Source organism: Protomyctophum bolini (assembly GCF_963924005.1).
Source record: "Protomyctophum bolini genome assembly, chromosome: 17".
Lineage (NCBI taxonomy): Eukaryota > Metazoa > Chordata > Actinopteri > Myctophiformes > Myctophidae > Protomyctophum > Protomyctophum bolini.
Window position 1 is genome coordinate 19,854,091 of NC_137878.1, and position 14,589 is coordinate 19,868,679.

The 14,589-nt window shown below is 40.8% G+C and overlaps 1 protein-coding gene across 9 annotated transcripts in view; it reads right to left on the bottom strand.

Moving 5' to 3' along the window:
- Positions 1-326: 326 nt before the first annotated feature.
- The window catches only part of LOC308332258 (sodium bicarbonate cotransporter 3-like), a 73,436-nt gene continuing 59,173 nt past the window's right edge, over positions 327-14,589 (bottom strand). For 5 of the 9 annotated variants that reach the window (XM_080788038.1, XM_080788039.1, XM_080788037.1 and 2 more), the window contains 10 exons: positions 13,738-13,899; positions 12,166-12,279; positions 11,877-12,038; positions 10,803-11,054; positions 10,370-10,438; positions 8,739-8,912; positions 7,082-7,225; positions 6,301-6,404; positions 5,213-5,270; positions 327-4,134 (listed from right to left, as the gene is read on the bottom strand). In XM_080788038.1, the coding sequence (XP_080644164.1) occupies positions 4,111-4,134; positions 5,213-5,270; positions 6,301-6,404; positions 7,082-7,225; positions 8,739-8,912; positions 10,370-10,438; positions 10,803-11,054; positions 11,877-12,038; positions 12,166-12,279; positions 13,738-13,899 (1,263 nt within the window). In that variant the 3' untranslated portion in view covers positions 327-4,110. The remainder of the gene's footprint in view (positions 4,135-5,212; positions 5,271-6,300; positions 6,405-7,081; positions 7,226-8,738; positions 8,913-10,369; positions 10,439-10,802; positions 11,055-11,876; positions 12,039-12,165; positions 12,280-13,737; positions 13,900-14,589) is intronic. The other 4 variants (XM_080788040.1, XM_080788033.1, XM_080788034.1 and 1 more) reach the window with 3 other exon arrangements.

Here is a 14,589-nt window from a genome sequence, read left to right on the forward strand (position 1 = left end):
CCACAGAGAATCTAGGTTGTATTGCCAAGAGGAAGGCAATACAAATGAGCTAGCTTAAAGCTGCTATCAAAGTACATTTGGGCTTCCAGGACCACAGGCTTATCACCTCCATGCCACACCCATTGATTAAATAATTTGTTTAAAAGTAGCCCAGACCACGTATTGAGTGCATAATGTAACATACTTTTCAGATGGATGACATTTCTGTAGTATAAATCTTTTTTAGTGGTCTCATAAAAGAAGCACCTGTAATTTTGGCATGTTGTTTGATAGTGGAAAATAATGCTGAGTGACTTGAATGAATAAAGGAACGACAAACCTTTATGTAATTCTATGCTTTTATTGCTTTCTGTCATCCATTACAAAAAATAGCTTTCATCCTTTCCCAGGAGTTCAACAGCAGGAGGATCGATGTTCTGTGCGTTACTGATGTCAGGTGTGTGAAACATCACAATGTAAATGTCCATTGACAATATTTGTCATTTTAAGGACCACAGGTTTATATGCATTAGGCAATGGACCCTCATTTGATACAATATTTATCTCTGACTCAAATCTGCAAATCTGTAAGCAACATGTCAATGACAATGGCATGTAGGTTACTAGGGATGTATTTGTAAACATCATCAGACAGTGAAACAGAATTCACCCACCGTTTCTAAACTGATAGACATCTATAAATTCATAGTAAACATTACAGTCAATAGCAGACTGACAGGAGATACACAAAAATAGTATTTTCAAGAAAATAAACAAATTAATACTATTCTGAAAAATAGAATTGCTTTTCTTTTCGATAGTGTTGGCTTTTTTTCGAAGGATCACCCGATAGATAAATACATCACTCTGTCTCTTTAATCTAGTACTACGTCACTGGTCTCTGTGCAGATGATAAATACAGATGACATTATGCACAATGCAAGTGAAAATGACCACTGGAATAACACATAATATTGTCAGCTATTATGCCATGTGAAAATGCTTTTATGAAAAATGCTTTCGTAATAAATGATTGTTTCAGAGCGGAACTTTCTATTGATATCGGTGGTATAAGATCATTTTGATTCACACTACTAAACATTTCAAAAATGAGAACCTCAATATGGATTACAGAGTTTTCCAATAATGCTACAGCAAAACACACAAAAACATCATTATTTATACAGTATATTCTATAAACGGGGGGAACCAAACTTGGACATGCATCATTTCACATTAGAGCAACATACTGTATGATTTAAGTATGGAAGTCCATCTGCCACTGGATAAAATGGATTGTGATGAAAACTGTGCTTTGTCTTGGAATTGTTACTTAGATGCTTTGTTAATTTCCTTGCATTTGCCTTAAATTTGTATTAAAAATAATCACTGTTTTCAACAGACAAAGTCAAAACGTTAAAACAAAAGTGCAGTTGTGTGGGGGGGGGGGAGACTATTTTTTAGATAGAAGTGTGTGTGTGTGTGGGGGGGGGGGGGGGGGGGAATTCAATGGTGTAAATGGGTTTCCATATTTAAAACTCTCATAGGGTGGCAGTCCGTTTTTGGCTTTTAAGTGTGCCACATGTGGATCTGCACAGCTTTAGATACAATAAGTATGAACACATTAACAATACAAGACTCACACACAAGGAGCTTTCACAAGGCACATAAGCTATTGTCTGTATAGTTAGCTACTGTACACACCAATACACCCATTGAAGCAGACACACAGATAGACAGACAGACATCTCCCTCGGATGATCGTTACCTACATTTGCCAATCCATACATTGCATGGTACTTCATTTATTGCTAAGACGGGACCGCACTTACAAGAGCCAAACCAATAGAATACATCTACATATTTTACAAGAACAGTAGAAATAGTTTGCATAAAATGGCATCTGTAATACTGAAACTTTCCACATGAATCTTTACACCATATACAGTATTACAGACAAAGATACAGACAGTATAAAAACAGGTGCAGCGGACTGAGTGTAAGAACCGTTTTTTGTTTGTTTTTTTGCACCCTATCATTTAAGTTTATCATAATTTATTTTCTTTTTAAGAGTTGTGATGCCAGCAATGACTGAAATAACACAACAGCGTTTAACACTGCCACCTTGTGACAAAGACAACCACAGTCAGAATTAATATAAAGTGCTTACTGGACAGTACAACAACATCATATGGCCTCTGAAAGGGGTTTCCTGATAAACATTTTTTAAGGATGAACTATTTCTACCATATAACAGCACATTTGAATAGCCAGCCCAATCCAAAATCCTAAAATCTGTTTCCAATCTTGTTTCATGTTCATTATTTGTTGTGGCTACTGATGTGGTTACCGGTATGTTGCTGTCATGATTGGGTCTTTAACCTAGAAATAATCTGACCACCCTGTGAGCACCAATATTACCCCCAGCTGTAGTGCCAGTGATACTATGGAGTAATAGTCGAGTAGTGCTATCTGCATTAACACTTACATTTTACAGTGGAATTATTGTAGTGAATTATTTTCTAGGAATCTATGGAAAATACAAAGTACACTGTAATACTGTATTAGTACTATTTAGTTACCAAGCCATTAATACAACTTTTACAGAATCAGTATAATTTCATTATATCACATTTAATAAATTATGTACATGTGTTACCGGCCTTTTTTCCGACACCCAAATAGCCGACGGGGCAATGGTCCGACACTGACCATTGTCCGAAATAGAGGAGGCAATAGTCACGCAATGGTCCGACAGTGTCGGACCATTGCCCCGTCGGCTATTTGTATGTCGGAAAAAAAGACCTGCACCCGTTACCATGTACTGTAATTCAGTAAACCTGCCATCCACAGGTTAATACACTGCATAAGGCCACTGTAATGGAAAAAACAAGGAAAATAAAAGCAAGTAGAAAACAACAAAGTTCTACCTTTTACTTACATTCTTCTTTGTGGTTTCTGTTTTTAAAGTTCTTTGAGTTGTACATTACTAATTAAGTAAATCAGTTGGCAGACAGATCACAAAACAACCTGAATGGCTGAAGTGTAAAGTGTGTGAAGCTGGTGTAGTTTAGTTGATGGTATATTGTGCACTAGTACAGTGGCTCTCAAACATTGTAATGTCAAGGACCCCCAACCTGATATGTATTTGGCCGTGGACACGCCCACATCTCCCATCTGAAAGGATTTTGTGCCGGGAGAAAAGATTTATGTTGTTAAAAATGTTCCAGATTATTCCAAATCTTCCAACATTTTTTAAGATGATCAAAAATAGCTGATCTAGAAGCTCACAACGCTTCACAATGTGAAACGTTTTGAACTTTTAGAGAAGATATTCGAGAATAGCTGCTCTAAAAGTTCACAACGTTTCACATATATATATCTCGAATATCTGAAGTATAAAATACGGTTAAAGTAGTTTAAAACGGATTTCGATGGCATATTAACCAATTTTGCTGGAGACTCAAGGACCCTTGGCCCCACCGTGAGAAGCATTGCACTATAAGTGAAAGAAAGCTCACAGAATCTGAGCATAACATAAAAACAACAAGCTAAAACCAAGATGTACAGTACTAGGAATCAGCTAAAAACCATAATAGAAATACAACAGAAGTGAAAACCTACAGTAACCCTGGTTTGGAAATTAAAACTCAGCTCAAGCATACAAGCAACAGCATGGCAGAGATCAGAGCTCTGTGCCTGTAAGCCCCCCCCCCCCCCCCCCCCCCCTTCCTTTGGCATCTGTGGATGTGTTGAGATTGTGAGTACTCACTACATAAGGTCTTCTTTCTGCGCCAGAGGGCAGCATCCATTCACCCATTCGCCCTCCACTCCTGCGTGACGTGGCGTGCAGTCATACCGGAGTGTACCGGAGACAAACGGCTTGAGTTCCAGGGGTGGATAAAAAAAACCTCATCCGTTGGCCTCTAGAAAGAACTAGTCCAGGCAGGCTGCGCTGCCTCAACAACATGCCCCTCCATCCCCACTGCCAGGACAGCCCCTCTCATTGGTAGGGCTCTATCAGTGTATGGTGGAACATTGTTTCAGAAACGAAGGCCACCTCCTCTTCCTCATCACAAGAATGTCTCGGCAGTGGAGCTCTCCCCGGTGGACTCTGGGTTGACGTTGACTCTAACACAGGCCACCTTCTCCTGGCTGTTGCAGATGAGAGAGGGCAGAGAGACAGAGAGAGTGAGAGAGAGAGGGGGGGGGGACAGAAGAAAAATAAAATAAAGATGGTGTTTGGATTACTGATTACTGGATGGCACTTACAGATGTGAAATTCTGTTAGTTGTGCATCTTTACAAAAATATGAAGTACAATTAAGTACCACTGAACGACACACTGTACGAGTACGTCTGATGCAGTATATACGAGTCTAATGTATGTTGCCTAATAGTCCACTGTATCATGCATACAGTAGTCACAATGCAAACAGTGACTATTCACTCATTCACTGTGAATTAATCAATCAATCAAGACTGGCAAGCATGAGCACACTGTAGCTACGCTACATGAGCCAACAGCCAAAGGACCCATGCACACACGCACACACACAGTCACACACAGTCACACACACACACACTGAGGATCAGTTCAGAATACTGGCATGCACAGACATGCTTACAGTTAAGGAAAAATTGTTTATTTACATCAAAATATATAATACAACAGATTTATCGCTCATGAGGCACTGATTTTCATCATTTAATTCTGAACCAAGCACATAGTGCTGCTAGTGTAACTTCTCAAGCGAAGTAGGGTTTCACATTGGCCATTTCTGTCTGCAGTAAGTATATTTGTTCCTCAGTTAGTTACTGTACGATTACTGCATCGGTAGTTTGATTTGAAGACGGTTGTTATGAAGAAAGATAAATGTAATTGCTTTCACGCTTTGCACTGACCATTATGGAAATACTTTACAATAGACATATTTCAGTTCAACATTCTCTCTGTGTATTTCTAATTATGCAAGGGATTACTGCTTCCACAGCATTATTGTGTACACATACACACCACACGTCAATAAACAGGCTCAGACATTATAATGAGCGTTGCCACCATTATACCACAATAATTAGAAACACAACACACAGAGCGCTTGTGGTTCTTTGAGCCAAACGGTCCGTTCTTAATAAGGCGAGAGGTGAGGGTTTGGGCCATGCGTTCACCGCTACCTCAATTCAATGTCACTAATTGGGGGTTAAAGTTCAAACGCGTGGGACACACCCACCCCTACCGCCTCCTCTTCCATGGGCCCGTTGTGAGTCACTAGTCCTATTCTGTATGATCTGTTCAGGATAAACATAATGACACACAGCTGATGAATTGAAAATGGAGGACCCCAATGTACATAACTCTCCGTGCTTTTCTGGGTATATCAATCCTCTTAGCAGACCTTGTATCGAAGTGTGCTTTCCTTGAACTGTGGAATTTTCAATCACTCACTCAATCAGCTGTCCACTGATGTAATGCTAACAGATAAACAACTCTTATTATAGCTATTAAAGTATGATGTGTACGCATGTTGTGTTTTAATTTCAAACGGTACGGCAAGAGTCTCAAATATGTACTGTATTTGTTTCTTAACAAAGAAACATTTTAAGAAAGAAAAGAAAAAGGCCGTTAATGCATCAAGAGTAATCTATACAATAAAAGTAAACTATACAATAAAAACTGGTCAAATATTGGCCAAATTGTAAAATAATAAGAAGAAAGAGCCAAACATTTTGAGCTTGTAGAGTACAACACTAAAACGTTCTGTGACAACTGCAGAGCTAATCATATAAGATTCATATGTGTATTATATTGTGATAAGAACAATGACGCAGTATAAACGGTGCATTAGGGTATATATCCCTTACAGATATGTAGCCTAATGATTAGGCTACATATCTGTAAGGGATATAATACAGTCAGGCATCCTGTCTCACTGTAAGGATTTATTTTCCAATAATGAGATTCATATGTGTATATTACTGCATATTATCCCACTTATTATACAGCTTCTTAGACGCTAAATGGATTTTACACTAAATATGGATTACACGACAGTACTTTATGCTTCCAACAACATAAACAGAGCAGGGCAACAGGTTACATGCTATCCTAGCCCGGTGATGCAAGGTTACCGTTACCCAGAAACAGCAGAATGCTGTGATTGACCAACCCAGAATACAGTGTTATTCAATAATAATGTGTAATAAATCACTGGTAATTGTCAATGCACTTCAGGTGGAAGTGTTACCATGTGTCAATGCACTTCGGGTGGAAGTGTTACCATGGGAGTTTGTGTGTACACCAGTGAGGACAAGCGCTCACCTTCCCGACAGTGATTTAACTGGGATGGTGAGTCTGTTTGTGTCAGCGTAGCAAACGTTCACCACAGCAGTATGGTCCTCCTCCAGCAGTCTGCAGTCTGCCTCCTGGGACAGCGACACAACAGCAGGGATAGTAACACAATGAGCTCAGTTGGTAAAGAAACTAAAACCGGCCTATTTACTTGAGGTAAACAATGAAGCAAACGTTATGACAGGGCCTGAGTTTGTCACATGAAACCCACATCCATTAAATTTAGTCTCAGAGACATAAGTTGAAAACATGAAGTTAATTCCAGAAAGGAGGTTGCCATTTCTCTACGAATTGAATACAAAGGACCCACAATGGAAACAAAGCCTTCAGGGCTTATTGTGTTATCCTTTTAGCACCACTGTATAATCATACCACTGTACCTTTTGCTAACTGTTAATTAAGCAATATTACATGAGAGGGTATGCTTTACGGCAGCGCAGAAGTGCATTAATGACGTAAAGCACGACCCTCGAGTGTAATATTGCGATTATACAACAGTTACCCTTAAAAATAAACTGAATTTCATTAAAAGATATTCGCTAAAAATGTCCCAAGAAAATCGCTAGCCTAGCAACCCAGTCGGCTGCACTCTGGAAGAACAGAGCAGCTGATCGTTATGTTTTGATTAGGCATTCCGTCATACACGTTTGAAGCACGGCTAGAAGGCTGTTTCAACCAATCAGATTGCTTCCTCGAAACGACCTGTTGTATAATAAAGTATTCGATCAATCAATCAATGTTTGTCTTTCACCGTTACCAGCTTCTCCCGCTCCTTCTTTTTCTTGTCTTCCAGCTTCTTCTTCTTGCTCTCAGGCATCACGTCGTCCAGCCAGCTCAGCTCTCTCTTGGTGAAGAAGAAGTCCAGAAATTTCCGTATGAACACCAACGCTAGAACCTACAGTACACAAGACGGCTGTTAAAGTCGATTGATACTCCACTATATCTGGAATCTTGTTATTTGTTCAGGGTCCAATTAAAAACAGATAACATAAAATACTACATACAAACACCCCTATCCCATACAAACATCAGTTTTACAATACAGTGCTTCCAAAAAGCGGAGCGATACCCAGTGGTGCCCTTACATACGTAGGTTTCAATCGTTTCAATTGAAACAGGCCTCGAGCTTCCAGGGGCCTCCCAAAAAAAAGTATTTTTTTGTAATTATTATTATTATTATTTAGTAGCCTTCCAATCAGCCTTGTCAATTATTCAGCCTCATCCTGTACGTCCACTTACCACTAGTTGGCAGCAGCTATTAATCACTGCAGGTACTTGACACGTTTCACGTTGACCTGCGTTTGTAACTTGTAATTGTTACCACTTCCCGGTGTGTGCAGTGTGTGCACTAGCAGCACTGAGAGTTATGATTGCATCATTGTATAGCCTATGCTTGACAAACTGACATGTTGAGCCATGCAATGGCATCCCCCTATAGTACCCCCTTCACATTCAGTAGATCCTGTGATCTTTTGTGGCCAGATGTAATCTCCTGGGGTCTAGTAGGACTATAGTAAATAATAAAATAATACATCGCTATAAAGTTTTAAACAAATACATATTTTGTCCCATGTTCGAATGCCCCGCTGTCAAAAACAGCTAAAATCCCTAAAACGAAAGAAAGCAGCAAATAAAAAACAAATAACACTCATCTTTTATTTTCTCTAATAACAACCTAAAACATGAACCTTGGTTGAAAAAAACTAAAGTTGTCCTTTAAGGCGGTACCTACAGTAGTAGTACTGAGGCTGGGGTTACACAGCAGCATAATTGTAAGTTCAGAGACTCATTCAGTCTACACATACATTTGTACATCAAGTTTCTCAGTAATGCATGAAAAGTGTATACTCCCACACTACAGAATCACTTGCATTGCTCCACCTTGGCTTTTTCAACAATATAAGCAACCTATACAGGGGAGTGCAGTATGCTCTGAAGAGATTTACCTTCACATGATCAAGTGAACATGAGTGAAATGTTCTTCCCAGCATGTTCGCTTGAGCATATATACTGTAGTATACGACGCTGCCTATACAGATTATCAGTCTGTTGGTCAATTATCACATGTCCCAGATACTTGGCTTTACTGCAAATAGATAACACTTGATCTGACAAGTAAAAAGAAGGAAAGGAGAGGTCTTTATCCCCTCTCGTCCTGAAGATCATAACTACACTCTTGTTTACATTATATTTTATGTCAAATGCTACACCATATTCAGGTAACAGCTGTTGAAAGCCATCACTACTGGGAGAAAGTATTGCCAAATCGTCCGCATAGAAGTAAAAGTACTGGGAATTGCAAATACTCAAGTAAAGTACAAAAACCTCAATTGTATGTAAGTACAGTACCTAAGTAAATGTACTTAAGTTACTTTACACCACTGCATTTATTCTGTGTGTTCACTTACCATCATAGGGAACACCACGGCTGCGCTGGAGGCCTTGATGACCCACAGCAGAATCAGACAGGTCAGCTGGACCAACGTGAAGACGTGGACCTTCCACAGAGGAACGTAGCGCAGGTAGATCAAATCTGACTGGTGCTTCGCAGGCATTCCGAACAGCTTGATACGGTCAAAGAACTGTCAAAAAACAGGTGGATTTAGTCTGTTTTGTCATCAAAGTTTTTTAATGAATTTACAATAAAGCATACAAAATTCACATGACTTACAATAAATATTATCTTTAGTAATTCCGAATTATAGGATGACTGACTGACTGCCCACAGTGTTATGTGCAAGTGATCAGATTGGATTAGTTTATTCAGACCAGTACGAGTCAGACTTGAGTGTCCAGACTGAGACACATCTTTAGATTTGAATTGCAATTCAAGCCACCTAGGAATGCGCTTGCAAAGATATTTTTAAACGTGTTTTCTAACTTTTATTGCTAATTAGAAATCTGATGCCAATCTCAGTTAGTCTGCAGCATACTCCAAGTGAAGTTGAATTTTGTTTGGCTTTAGCAGGTCAATAATAACAAATTGACGTCAATTACGGTGAAACTAAACTAAACTAAATTTTGGCAGTTCTTGCACCTCCAAAATCTTCCAACTAGCTGAATATCACTACTGAGAAAGAAGAAATGTCTGAGGTGTTACACAACCTGATGGCAGTAAATTAACGGAGAGAGATGGCACACATTTTGTGTTGTTGCCAGAAATGGCTAAATCCTGTACAATAATTATGTCAAAGCATGTCGGAGGTTGATGTTAATAGCGGAGATACAGTACGTGTTAAAATCACCTTTCTAGAATTTGGCGGGGTCTAATGCTCAAACTCAGTTCAGTGAATATAAAATACAGCTTTGTCCTCAGAGCACCTTGTTCATTTCGGCAAGACCTGCCAAGAAAAGTCTGGAGTACGCAGCAGGGTGTTACCGTCTGAGACATGAAAGTAGTAAGGCTCAGCAGCCTTATGATTTATTACTGGTGCAAAGCAATACTGCTAATAGCAGAAAGGACAAGCACATTTAGTAGTATGGCTTTAGGCTTCTTGACTACTGCTGGGCACTTATAATAATCATTAAAGAAGCTACAAGTCTGCACGAATCAGATTAGACTGCATGCATTTGGCATTCCAGTTTGTTCTATATTCAGCTTCAATTTCAGCCAAAAAAGAATATCAGAAAGATCAAACAAACTGCAAAAGTGCAGAGAAAATGAACGAGTTACTCAGTATAATTTGTAGTTGGCGGTCAAAGGGGCTGTATGTCAAGATGGTGTAAGGCAACAGGTGCATTGCGTGACCACTGAATAAACCCACTGCAACTCAAATCAAGAGAATCAATATTGAAAGGAAAGGAAAGGGTTACAGAATGGGAGGAAGAGGGACTTTAATGACACATTCAAGTCAGGAAACACTTTTAGGAAACGGTCCGAATAGTTCTTAGTTGGAAACCCTCAGGAGATTTTGAATTACGAGGGGAAAGCTTATCGTTACTACCAATACACAACAGTGCTTTCCTTTCAACCATAGACTCTTATCTCTTACCAAGTAAATGATGTTAGCTTCAAAAGGTCCACAGAATACAATCTTACTTGAATGCCTTTGAGTGATGAGACGCCCATGTAGAGAAACACTCCATACAAAACTGGCATAGGAATGAACTGGAGAGAAAAAAAGAGGAAAGAACCAATGACCACATCGTGTACTTTCTTCTCAAAACTTTTTCATGTCAAGGACCCCCAAATTGACACTTATTAGCCCTGCGGACTCCCATTTGAAAAGATATAAATATTTTCCGGGCCTGTCGTCATCACGAAAGGGGGCGGGACTGCGACGCTCTATAATACAACACAAGGTTGCACTGGGTAACTTGCAACCCAACGTTCTATCACGTAACTATACAACCCATGGACGTTGCACTTAGGCATTTAGGTTGCTAATTCTTTTTACCCTGAGGTACTACTGCACTTCAACGGCAGAATAAATAATCTCATCTCTCATCTCATCCTTTTTCACACGTCTCACCTTGAGCGCTGAGGTCATGAAAACAGAGCAGCCCATGAGGACAAAGATCATGAAGCCGGTCACCCTCTGCTCCCGGATTCCCAGGAACTTGGGCTGTTCTCCGGGGGCTGCACAGTCCGACTCCACCTTCAGGCTGTTGACGTGGGAGATGGAGAGGACTGTGGCGGCCACGAACCAGGGCAGGCCCATGATGGAGCACACGCCCAACATGACAGCCACTATGAGCAGGTCCAGGTGGTAACCGCAGCCTTTCTGTGACATTAAGGGACAACAGACACAATGGAAGAAGTGAATTCAGAGTGTGTGTGTGTGTGTGTGTGTGTGTGTGTGTGGTACGTACTGTACGTGCTGCTAGCTGACCAGATAATTGACGTCCTCCCCAGTTTGATTCTGTCTGGGGCCTGTTCCCTCTCTTTGCTCTCGTTTTCCTGTTTCTCTACTATCTAAACATCAGTTTCATCCTTGTAATCTTTCTTTTTGTTTTGTTTTTAGATTTGTTTTGGGCTTTTCTGCCTTTATTGATAGTATCAAGGGAAGACTGACAGCAAAGTGGGATGCAGCAAAGGTTGTCATGAACGGGACTCGAACACGCAGCGCGACGTCAGGCCAAAGCCTATGTGTGTCATGTGCCTGGACCACTTGGCCAGCGGGCGCCCCCCTTCTAATCTTTCTCAACTTGTTTATTTCATTAGTAAATATATTTTTTGTATTTGCTTTATGGTCTGCTCTAGTGAAAGTGTATCTCCAGCCAGAGTGTGTCCTTTATTCTTTATTATTATTGTTTTTCCTACATTTATATCCCACGATTTTTGTAACCCATTGTTTTCACTCAGTGTCAATTGCCTAATCCAATTCTGGGTCCCTCTGACAATCTTGGGAGAGCAACGGACTGACCTCAGGCTTCCTTCAATGCATGAGGACGACTTTTCACCTGACAGGGGGGAGTTTCCCCGGCGGTTGGACACGTTATTCCAATCAGTTCCTTTCCCCTCCATCTGGCCACAGGGAGGCAGTTTAGAGACCAGGATTACTGCACGTTTTTTGTGAGGGCAGCCAGGCAGAGTATGTCCTGACCTTGAGTTTGTGCTCCTTTCGGTTGATGATGACAGCAGTGATCTGTTGGTCCATGAAGATGAGGATAGTGCAGAGCAGAGCAGGAAGCGCCGCCACCAGCAGAGTCCACCAGGGGTTTCCTCCTAGTGGGTCCATCAACCAACCTCGGTTCTTAGAAGTAGGCTGGAAGGAAAGATATAAACATTATCCCATTATCCGTGTCATTTTAGTTGTTATATGGTATATACTGTATACAGAGACAGACAGTACATTTTTTAATGCATGACATATGGCAAAGCGGTCCTCGTACCTCAAAACGGTCTGGGACGTTGAGTTTTGGACTAGGTATTCCCATCAGGTAGTCGATCAGCACCATGACCATTATGGTGATGAACACAGCAAAGTCACTGATGGTAGATCGCACCTACACAAAACAGCAAAAGAAAACATATTATTATTTGATTTTTTTTGCAGTTAGGGACCAGGGACCTTATAACCAACATAAAAGTTATAAGGGAACATTGGGGGACTACGGATGGAAACTAGCATTCTTTCTAAATCCAGTGTACATGTATTTACACAGCATTGTATGTGTGTGTGGTGTTCATTAATATGCGCTGACCCTGACCCTCCCAAATAAACATATTAATACATTAAATGGGCCTTGAAGTTGATTCAGATTCTTTGAGCGCACGTAAAACTTTACAATGGACTCAACAAACACAGTTTTATAAATGAGAACGCTGGTGTTGGCCTCCCAGCCAGGGACGGATTCACCACTGGGCTAGGGGTGGGCTTTTTTTGGTAAAGTATTGCAATCCAATTCAAGTGAGATTTGTTTTTAGTTATTTTGACCACTCCCGAACGCCCATGTGGCAAAGGGATGAAAGGGCCCGGGGCCTCTAAAAGTACTCTATCCCAGGGGCATCGACTATAAATCTATAAAGCGCTCAGCAGATTCAGACAGTAATTGCAGTGCATTTTTTCCAACAGTGCTCACATTATATGAGACAACACCTGCAGGCAGACTGACACAGGAAGACTGAAATTGTGTGGAATTACGTGTGAAGAACATTTATTTACAGCCGATTGCTCATGCATACTAATGATGGATGCATTTATATGACAAGGAGGAGAGTGAGATATAATATAATTTATTATGATTGATTGATTGAATACTTTAACAGTTTGCAAAAAAGAGGGAAGGTAGTACAGATTTGGAGTAATAAAATAAGACAGAACATCCAGTCATTTCCCAACTTTTATTTTGTCTGCGCAGTCACGTAAATAACTCTTCTGAAGTCTGCAAATTACAGAAAGAAAGCGGTCATCTTCCACCAAAAGATGAAATATTGCTTGACCTGACGAAGATGTAACTTAGACATTGTCACTTTTTATTTGCACCCTGTTATATTAAACCAAGGGCCTAAATCGTCTGAGCTGCTCCAGTGCCTTCTTTTTCGCATGAAATATATATGTTCTTCTAAATGTATGCTGTGTGGAATTACAGACCATCTGGAGCAGTGGTTGTTAACCTCTTAAACCCCAGGGGGGTCCAGGAGGGAAAATCTAAAATATCGGAGTTGGAACCTGAGACCTTGACCACCCCCATTTACCCGCTGAGAGCTGTTCATGAGGTGGACAGCCACTTCCCCCGCCGGCAGGGGATTGGGGCTTAAGAGGTTTTAAACAGTGTGACATTTTGAGTTTTCGAGTTTGACTCCGGGCTCCTCCAGAGTTAGTGTTGAAGTGTCCTTGAGCAAGACTCTGAACCCCTAATTGCTCCCGATGTGCAGGTTGGTACCATGCATGGTCACACACACACACACACACACACACACACACACACACACACACACACACACACACACACACTTCTCACCTTGGTGGGGAAGTACCTATCTGTCTTGAACTGCTTGAGGAAGGAGGACAAGAAGAAGGTGGTGAAGAAGAGGATGATGGACCAGAAGAGAACATCTGGGATGTAAGGGCCGTGTTCACCACAAGCCGAACCCACAAACTCCCCGTGGAGATCCGTACACGCCTGCCAACGATAAGGGAACACCACAGAACAGTCACTGAACGGCCAGTAGGAGGTGCTGTGAAGCCTGTGATGTGATGGAAGTGGTAGGAAATGCCTTCCCTTGAGATAGAGACACCTCAGAGACCTTTATATGTCTATGGTTACCATAGGCGGGATCGTGAGGCTAGTGCCAGTGAAATGCATGACATAAGCAAAGAAGAAGCGCCACATCCGCCCGACCCGTAAGTGATAGCTTCCATATCTGTAGTCTAGCCTCACTCTTGGCTGTGTACCAACTCGCGGTGGATAATTTTTCTCAGCACGAGCACGGATTAATGTTTTATAATGTCCCAAACATGGTACTTTGTCCCATTTTGAGCAGAAAAAACACTAATAACCCTGTGCGCGTGCACTGCGGATTATCATGTAGGCCGTTTCTACAATGGAAGGCCTGGGGAGGCTAGCAACGGAAGCTAACGGAAGCGAAAAAAAGGTACCAATAATATTTTGAAATATTTTTCTTGTGTATCTATCTAGCTTTCCTCGAGATATCTCATGGATGGCTTGGATTGGGTTAAAATACAATATGACAGGACATTTGTGTTGAAGAGTAAAGTGCATATCCTTTCTCCCACAACCTCTGCTAGAAATGAAAATAAATTATACATACTTATAAACTTTAAAGATATATTTTGAAATACATAATCGTGA